Source organism: Drosophila ananassae, chromosome XL (assembly GCF_017639315.1).
Source record: "Drosophila ananassae strain 14024-0371.13 chromosome XL, ASM1763931v2, whole genome shotgun sequence".
Classification (NCBI taxonomy): domain Eukaryota; kingdom Metazoa; phylum Arthropoda; class Insecta; order Diptera; family Drosophilidae; genus Drosophila; species Drosophila ananassae.
The window spans coordinates 17,368,788-17,377,844 of record NC_057931.1 but is presented as its reverse complement, the minus strand read 5'-3'; the positions used below and the strand labels follow the sequence as shown (position 1 = coordinate 17,377,844).

The following is a 9,057-nucleotide window of genomic DNA, read 5'->3' as shown; positions in this document are numbered from 1 at the left end:
GAAGATCTATTCAATGCCCTTGCTTGACAGCTCCGGCTGGATCCTCGCGGGTTCGAAGATCTTCGCAAATCTCTTGGCGTCTCTGTCTGCTCCAACGAAGTTCATGCCGTTGTCGCTGCGCAGTCTATATACAGGCCTCGACGGCAGATGAAATTCCTGATTACAATTATGCAGGAATCAGTGGACAGGTCATGTGCCAGTTCCAGATTAATTTCCCTGGTCGTCAGGCACCTAAACAAGGCCGCCCACCGTTACTCTTGGTGCCGAGCAACGGTCATTAGCAGTGGTCCAAAGTAGTCGAGGCCCGTGCTCTTAAACGGCCAGCCATTGGCGTCCAAACGATCCTCTGGCAGGGGTCTCAGCTTACACTCGCTGCATCCTGAGATCACACTACGAAGCTCTCTCCGCAGTCTCGTAATCCAGAACCTGGTCCGGATCTCCGCCATCGTAGCATCCAGGTTTTGATGCTTCATCCTCACATGGGCGTCGCGCACAATCATCCCCGTGAGACCGTGCCGGTGGGAGAGGATCACCGGCCTCCTGGCGCTGTACGGTATGCATAGCACCGCATCAATCCTGCCATACGCTCGCAGGACTCCATTGGCATATAGGTATGGCGCCAGTCCACATATGTCGCTTCTTTTAGCGACGTCCAGGCCCTTCTCTGCGGGCTGCATCTCATCGGGGAACGCCTCATCGGGGAAGTCCTCAGCTGCTTCACACTCAGCTACAGAGAGGCCGTAGTTCTCCAGCTCATCTCGTTGTTCACGGCATTGACGTATGAACCTTAGGACCCAGGCCGTAGTCCTCAGCAATCGCCTGTAGCTTGAAAATCTCTGCAGCGATATAAACGGGTCACTCGCGCCAACAAGCACGAACTCACTCGGCATCTCCTCTTCGTCTTCTGCATCCCCTTCGTCGGTGGGTGCAGTTCCTGGCCAGCTGCCCGCTGGTCTCCTCAGGAATGCCGGTCTTCTTAACCAGCGTGACTCCTCGCTTAGGTCCACGCTGCGTTGCGCCCGAGTTGCATCATCTGCCACGTTGTCGGCGGATGGTAGCCATCTCCAATGGGCCACCTTCGTTGACTCCAGGATCTCGGCTACTCTGTTCCCTACGAACTGCTTGTAGCGCCTGTGTGTGCTGCCAATCCAACGCAGCACTGTCTTCGAATCCGTCCATAGCACAGTCTCTGCAATGGCCACACTATGGTGCTGCCTGACTGTGTCCATCAACCTCATTCCTAGAACTGCTGCCTGCAGCTCCAACCATGGAATCGTCATCGTTCGCATCGGTGCACACTTCGTCTTTGCGCACACGAACTTCACTTGCACGTCGCCGTCCTCATACGTGATCCTCCAGTAGACCACTGATGCGAATGCCGACTGACTCGCATCCACAAATACGTGCATCTCGATAGTCTTCACCAGCCCGGATCCAAAGTAGTGACGTGGGCTCCGAAAACGTCCCACTTTCTCCATCTCTTTACGCCAATCCATAAAGGCGTTCTACATCTCAGCCGGTAGTGTTTCATCCCATGGGATCCTCCTTCTCCAGACCTCTCGCAACAATAACTTCGCTGTTATCATTAGGCAACACAGAAATCCCAAGGGGTCGAACTTTGACATAACCATACTCAAGAATTCCCTTTTTGTGGCAATTCTCTTCCCATCGGACACGACGGGGCGACTTTGTGGTACTTCACTCGAAACCTGAAGTCGTCCGTGGCTGGCTGCCACCGCATTCCCAAAATCTTTTGCTCGGCCTCACCCCATCCAATACTCTGGGCGTGATCACCGGGTCCAAGCATCCTCTCCACTGTAGGCGAACTGGACGAAAACTTGCAAAGCTCAAAACCGCCTTCTGCATGTATCTCCTTCACTCTGCTAGATACTTCGATCCGAATCCGAATCCAGGAATCGCTTGGAATTCACTGTCTTCACATGATGCGCCGCACTCGGTGAGCACGCAGCTCCAAAGGTCATCACGCACATCTCGTAAACGTCGGGGTCCCGTTGGTCATCCCCATCTCTCCACAGAAATCGTTGCGCACATCTATCTTCGGGTCGGATCAGCACCTGGTGAAACATCTCCTTAATGTCGCTGCAGACTCCGACGGCACCTTCCCTAAAATGGAAGAGGATAGATACCAAGGCCTTATAGTGTTGCGGCCCCTTGCTCAGCGCAGAATTCAGCGATACTCGTCCAACTCGTGCCGCTGCGTCGAATACCAATCGGATCTTCCCAGGCTTGTTGGGATTTTCCACTCCAAAATGTGGCAAGTACCATGTCCTACCGCTTCCCGTAGCGATCTTCTGTCGTTCCAGACGCCGAGCGTATCCCTTGACGACATAATCCTTTACAATCCGTGAATATTCTTGGGCGAGCTGCCCGTCTCGCTTTATTTTCTTCTCAATGTTGATCAATCTATTGTACGCCATATCATAACTACGTGGCAGCACAATGTTATCCGTTTTCCACAATAATCCCGTCTGGTAGCGGCGGCCAACTCGCACCGTAGTGTCCTCCAAGATCTTCTGAGCCCTGACGTCGTCGCTGGCTGCGGCCGCTGGCGCCGCCTTCATAACGAAGTTCTCGATCTCGAAGTAGTCCTCGACGATCCGTTCCACGTTATCATCCAACGACGTGGCTAGCAGACAAAACCTCAGTGATGGCGTGTCTCGTCGTCCTTCTACAGGCCCAAAAACAACCCATCCTAATTCGGTTGCGGCCGCGTACGGCAGTCAATGGCAGTCCTAGATGCCCATGGTCCAATCCAATAAGCAGCTTCGGCAATGCATTTTCGTAGGGCTTCATTGGAGCGTCCTTGTTCACGCTCCTAACGTCCCTTTTGTGCAGGCTCTGCATCGGCAGACTCAAGTTCGAAATGGCATAAACGTTTCTTAGCACATGTCGAGAGGACTTGCCTGCTCCACTAATCTGCTGACGTACCACGTTAGTGGGCTCTCTTGTGGCCCTGCCTCCGAACCATTGAACATTCAGCTGATGACGTACTCCTTGTACGCCTAGCTCTGCAACCAGCTCGTTGTCGACCATCGTCACCGAAGAACCTTCATCCAGAAGAGCGTACGTATCAACCTGCTTCCCACCTCTGTATAGCGTCACCGGCAATACACGGAACAGAAGTCGTTCTCGGTCCTCGTCGACACAGCTCAAATTTCTCTCCGGCGTCGCAGAAGCATTCACGGATGAGGCTGCTCCTTCATTTACTCGGACGCTTTCCCTCGGTCCGACTGCCTGCCGGTTGTAGCTTCATTCACGGGGCAGGATCCAGTCATATGCCCGCTTTGCAAGCACATGAAGCATAGGCGATGTCTTCTTGCGAGTCTCCACCTCTCTGTAGGTGTGGCTCCAATAAATCGTTGGCCGTCCCGAACTGCATGTTGTCCAAGGCCTTCACATATTGGACAATTCCTGCGGCATCTCTCCTGTTGCTCGTCCTGCTCTCGGTCGATGGTGGCATGAAGCAATCGACGCCTTGGCTCCTTTCCATCAATGTCCGCCACCACGCAGACCACATTGGCTAGTTCCGTCAACCACGAACTAAAGTCCACAATAGTCGGATAGGGCTGAATAATTGCAGCGTGCCTTGCCCAGTCCACTCGTTTGCTTATTGGGAGCTTGGCCACAAGGTCTTCCATCAGCATAGGGTTACCCAGATGTTGCTTTGCCTTCGCTGACTGTAGGAAGGCATTGAGGTTGCTGACATGTGTGGCGAATGCGACGAGCTTTCCGAGATTGTGTTCCGTAATTGCGGGCACATCTCGAATGCTGTTGAGCTGGCTGCGTATTAGTTGCTCCGGTCGGCCGTATCTGAAACGCAGCTGCTCCAACGCTGCATTCGCATTGCTGGGGTGAATCAACAACGACTTCACCGTCTCACGCGCTTCGTCCTTTAACGCCTTCAGTAGCCTTTGGTTGTTCTCTAAGTCCGTACAGCCATACGCTTGCGTCGTTTCCGTAAACGCGCAATAGAAGATGGGCCAGTCTTCTGGCTTCCCTCCGAACGTGGGCAGTTCAGGAAGCTTTCGTGAAGCCCAGCGAGCAGTTCCTCCAATACTCGTCGCCCAAGCACCGTCTCCAGGAGAAGGCGCTCCGCCGGCCACTTCATTGTGTAGCCCGAAACCATGCGCTGGAACCGTAGTGCCGGTAGCACAAAATGGCGATGCATGATTAATCTTCGTGGTACAGTTCTGCGAACACGGTACCGTTTGAGATCCGCTCCATGATGGCGGTCTCCCTGACGCCGCATGAGAAACACTTGTTGGGTTGGGTACGGTCAGGCCGATTGCAAATGGCGGCTGACCTACCCCAACCTCACTCGACATAACGGGGTCAGTGCGCTCCATATTAGCGCTGCAAGCGCGTTCCAACTCCTTCTCCAGCTCGGCAATCCTCTCCATGAGGTCGGACATCTTCGGTTTCCTGGCGGCTCCAGATGCTGCCGGCTGAGCTGATGACGCCGGGGCTTCACTGCTTCGGCCGCCGGCTTGCGACGCCCCTACACTCGGTTGCGGGACCAAAACGCTGCCATCTACTTGCGTCTACTTGCTACTTGCGTCCCTCGTTTAGTCGGGGACTCCTTCTGGGCGAATGCTGCATCATGTCGTACAGGCAAGATCGACCCTCTCACCAGGGTGCTGTTCCAAAACAATGTCGCCAGTTGCCTGACTGCGAATAAAAGCTTCTGTCGTATCTCGGGTGGGAGTTGCTTTTAACATACGGCGGCGATGGGGCAACCCGCCTCTAATACACAAACCAGTGTATGTGCGTATGAACGTATGTTTTATTCTGGTGGGATTACAGGTTAGAGACAGAAAGGGTGATAATATTAAAAATATCTTAACGCAGTATAACCTCCCACACTCTATGGCATCGACGACAAATTCACCACGAACGCGCCATTATTATCTATTCTAGTGTGACCAATCTCTTCATGAGTGCACAATACTAAATTCTAATTAAATACTAACTATCGATAATTGTTTCTGTAATTATTACCGCGATAATTATTTCCTCGTTGGGCGTGCAATATTTAATTGGCATTGCCTGTCATTTCAGTACTGCATTGTATGTACTTGGTGACGGCTTCATTCATAGATGCAAAATTGCCTGTTTTCAATATTATACCCTTGCAGAGGGTATTATAATTTTGGTCAAAAGTGTGCAACGCAGTGAAGGAGACATCTCCGACCCTATAAAGTATATATATTCTTGATCAGGATCACCTCCTGAGTCGATATGAGCATGTCCGTCTGTCCGTCTGTCTGTCGGTTTCTACGCAAACTAGTCTCTCAGTTTTAGAGCTATCGAGTTGAAACTTTGCACACATCCTTCTTTTCCTTGCAGGTAGTATATAAGTCGGAACGGCCGGGATCGGTCGACTATATCCTATAGCTGCCATATTGATGAGAAATGCCATAACTTCGTTGGGTTGGGACTTTCCACACATGTTATATTTGACCAACATATCTTATGTACAAAATTTCATAAGGATCGGCCGACTATATCCTATAGATGTCATACAACGATCGAAATTGGCATAACTTTAGTGTTTTTTAAGTTAGAAAGATGGGACTCGGTACAGATTCTATTTTGGACAAATGAATCTGATTTGCCAAATTTCATAACCATCGGCCGACTATATACGATCTGCTATATATCTAATAATATAAGATGCGTGGCGCCACCTAGCGGACTGCGACTGAACTGCAAGGGTATATCAACTTCGGCTCCGCCCGAAGTTAGCTTTCCTTTCTTGTTTTTTTTAAACATTGTGGTGATGGCCTCCTTGGTGCTGAATTTGTCAGCGTGTTCGGCCGATAGGCCTTCTTCAATATACGAAGCTTCTAGGAGTTTTCGTAAATTGTCAATTTCTGTCGTGAATTTTTCTGCTGTTTTGCCCTTTTGGTTTGTTTTAACCATTTTGGCTTTAACTATGTCAGATGTTTCTCCGAATTTAGTATCTTGCAGTTTTCTGATTATAGCTTCTAGCGTGGTTTCATTTTGGACTCTGTATAAAGTTGATCCAATTATTTTGGATTTAATTACTTCTACAGCCAAACTCTCGAATGTGCCTTTCGTTAAGTTAACTAACTTCAAAGCTGTTATGAATATTTGAAGGTGTATCCTTTGCCCGTTAAATTTTTGGATGGCATTCGATATTTCTTTAATGTATGCTCTTTGGGCAATGCTCTCATCAGCCATTGTAGTTGGTTTAAATTCTACAATGCTGACGTTAAAATCGGAGTCGGTGAAGTCCTGGTCTGATAATTCAGACTAAATAAGGATTGCCGGAATCGTGAGGTTGTTTATATCTTTTTCTTCTATTTCTTGTTGGTCAATAACTTCTTTTGATTGTGGTTCGTCACCAGTTGCAATTATTATTAAAGTATTAAGAATATTAGGTATTGAAATATTAAGTTTGAACCTTTCTCTAATAGAAGATAGATTGGATCTTAGTCTGATCAAAAACTTTGATACTCGAGACCAATGATCTTGATTTAACTTGTCTCTGTGTTCATATATTAGTATTCGAGCTTCATTAAAGCATTTAACTAATATTTCCACGAGTTTCATAACCGTTGTTTTCTGTATCGGTCTTTTTTGTTTTAGTGACATGTGATTTGTAAAATTCTGCATTAATGTTTGATAGTTCTTTTGATAATTCATTCCATTCCAATATATTATGGGTATGAATTATTTCTTAGAAACCATTATAACAATAGCTCTACCTAAAATTGGTTGTTTATATATTCTTGATTTCACTTTCACACCCGGAATTGTTGTTAGTACTATTCCTTTTTGGATTGCGGTGCAGTAAAACAATGGTGAGACATGGCAGTTAAATATGTTTATATAAAGGATTTCTAACTCGTACACACTAACAGGGGTTGTAGATACTAAATACTGAACTCTTCTACTGAAATATGGGTCCCTTTCATATGTTGTTAATTCTGTATTCATTGTTTTGGACTCAATTTTATTTATTACATTTGCTGTGGGGTCCACTTCTTTTACATCTATCAAGCACATTTTGGGTGATTTTTCGTAAGCTGTTATATAATTTTGTACGTTAAGCGTGTAATTTAATGTATTATTTATTCGCCATTTAGTTTGGCTCATTTAGTCGAAAATTGCCTTATTTGGCTTTATATATAAGTTAAAAAGATTTTTTTAATATTCTTAAAAAAAATAAATTAATCTTTTTTACGTTTTGTTTATTCGAGTATCGGATTGGAACTGACAATTATGATTCTTATAATTAATAATTACAAGTATGCGTAGCTCCATCGCTGCCGCGAATTAATTGTTTCTCCTGTCTCATATTGTTTTGGCTGTACTTTATCCTTATTATGGTATTCTAAGTCGGCTACCTGTTTTTTTTTTAATTTTTTCCCTGATTTCGGTTCGCTGTTTCTCTGTGTCCTCTGTGGTGTTCGGAGTGGACCTTCTGAAAAACACCTCAACTGGTTTTTCCTTTATTACTGAATGGATGGACCTATTATATTCTTCGACTGGTTTGAAAATTAGGTCTTCGAATTTCATATTCCCGTTGTCTTTTTTAGTTTGAGCATCTCATGATCTCATTTTTAATGCATCTCATTTGTAATGCATCTCATTTTTAATGCATCTCATGATTTCCGAAAGTGTTGAATGAAATCGTTCTACCTGACCATTACTGGTTGAAGCGTATGGGGCTGTTGTATGGACTGATATTTTAAGTTGATCTTCTAAAAGGAATCGAATCGCCGCAGAGTTTAAGGCGCGTTCGTTGTCCATTACTACCCACTTGGGCATGCCGAATGCTATCAGCATTTCTCTCAAAGGCGCTTTAATGTCCTCGGAGGCCCTTGAGTTTAATATCTTGATTTGGGCGTATTTTGAGAAATTGTCGAGACCAGTTAGAATATTATTTTTTTCTGTCTATGTGGATGATTTCTCCACATGAGGGATGGGAGTTGGTTGGATTTCCCCCTTCGGTGGGTGTCTATCGTATTTGGATTCTCTACATGTTTGACAGGATTGGACTATTGCCTGAATTTTCTTTAGAGCTTGTGGGAAGAAGTATCTTTTAAGAATTTGTATTTTGTTTTCGTTTGCGTCTCTGTGTGCCCTTTTGTGTTCTAATGTAATGATCTGATTCTGGGTTGTTTCTGATGGTACATCTTCAACTTGATTACTAGTAAACCTAACTTTGTAAGACTTGAAATGCGTAGAATAAATAGTTTGAATTTTTCCCATTATTTCTTCTGAAGTGTAGATACCATTGATAATTCTGGGATCTAATCCGGCTCGGAGTATATTAATGATTTCCTGTTCTGTGTAAGAAATCTTTTTTATTATATGGCGATGAAAAGTTGGAAATGGAATTTCGAAGTTATACGCATCAGTGTTTTCTTTTAATAAGAAAATTTGGTTTTTAAATGCGTTGATCGGGGCTTCTACTGAGAATATTAGATTATGTGAGGAACTTTCGTCGCTGTGGATTGTAGAGTCTGAATGGATTGAATTAACTTCTGGTCGGGCTCTGGATAGGGCGTCTGCTACTACGTTAGCTACACCGGGCTTGTATTTAATTTCTGGGCTGTATTCGCCGATAATGTCCCTCCAGCGTTTTAGCTTGGCATTGTGGTTATTTGCACTATTTGAAAAGGTTGGTGGTCTGTATAAATTGTCACTTTCGAATATCCGTACAGATAATGTCTTAAGCTTTGGAGAGCCCATACGATGGCTAACATTTCCCTTTCGTTCGTTGCGTAATTTTCCTCGGTTTTCGAGAGGGTACGGGTTATGAATGTTATTGGTCTATGGTTCTGTTCTAAAACGGCTGCTATGGCAAAATTTGATGCATCTGTGGTTAATTGGAATTCCTTCGTGAAGTCTGGGTACGCTAATGTTACATCCCTAGATATAAGTGTGTTTTTAAGTGTGTTTCGAATGCACCCGTTGCTTCTTTGTCTAGGTTAATAGCTATTCTGCTTGACTTGTATTTGGATACGCGTCCTTCTTCTCCCCTTAAGAGGGCAGTTAAAGGTT

At 45.8% G+C, this 9,057-nt stretch overlaps 1 protein-coding gene across 1 annotated transcript; it reads right to left on the bottom strand.

Moving 5' to 3' along the window:
* Positions 1-251: 251 nt before the first annotated feature.
* On the bottom strand, positions 252-1,478 carry LOC123257551. Its single transcript, XM_044717133.1, has one exon. The coding sequence runs from the start codon at positions 1,476-1,478 to the stop codon at positions 252-254; it is 1,227 nt and encodes a 408-aa protein (XP_044573068.1).
* Positions 1,479-9,057: the final 7,579 nt, after the last annotated feature.

Coding starts and splice junctions, on each gene's coding strand:
- LOC123257551 (XM_044717133.1), bottom strand. CDS start 1,478: ATGGAGAAAGTGGGACGTTTTCGGAGCCCACGTCACTACTTTGGATCC.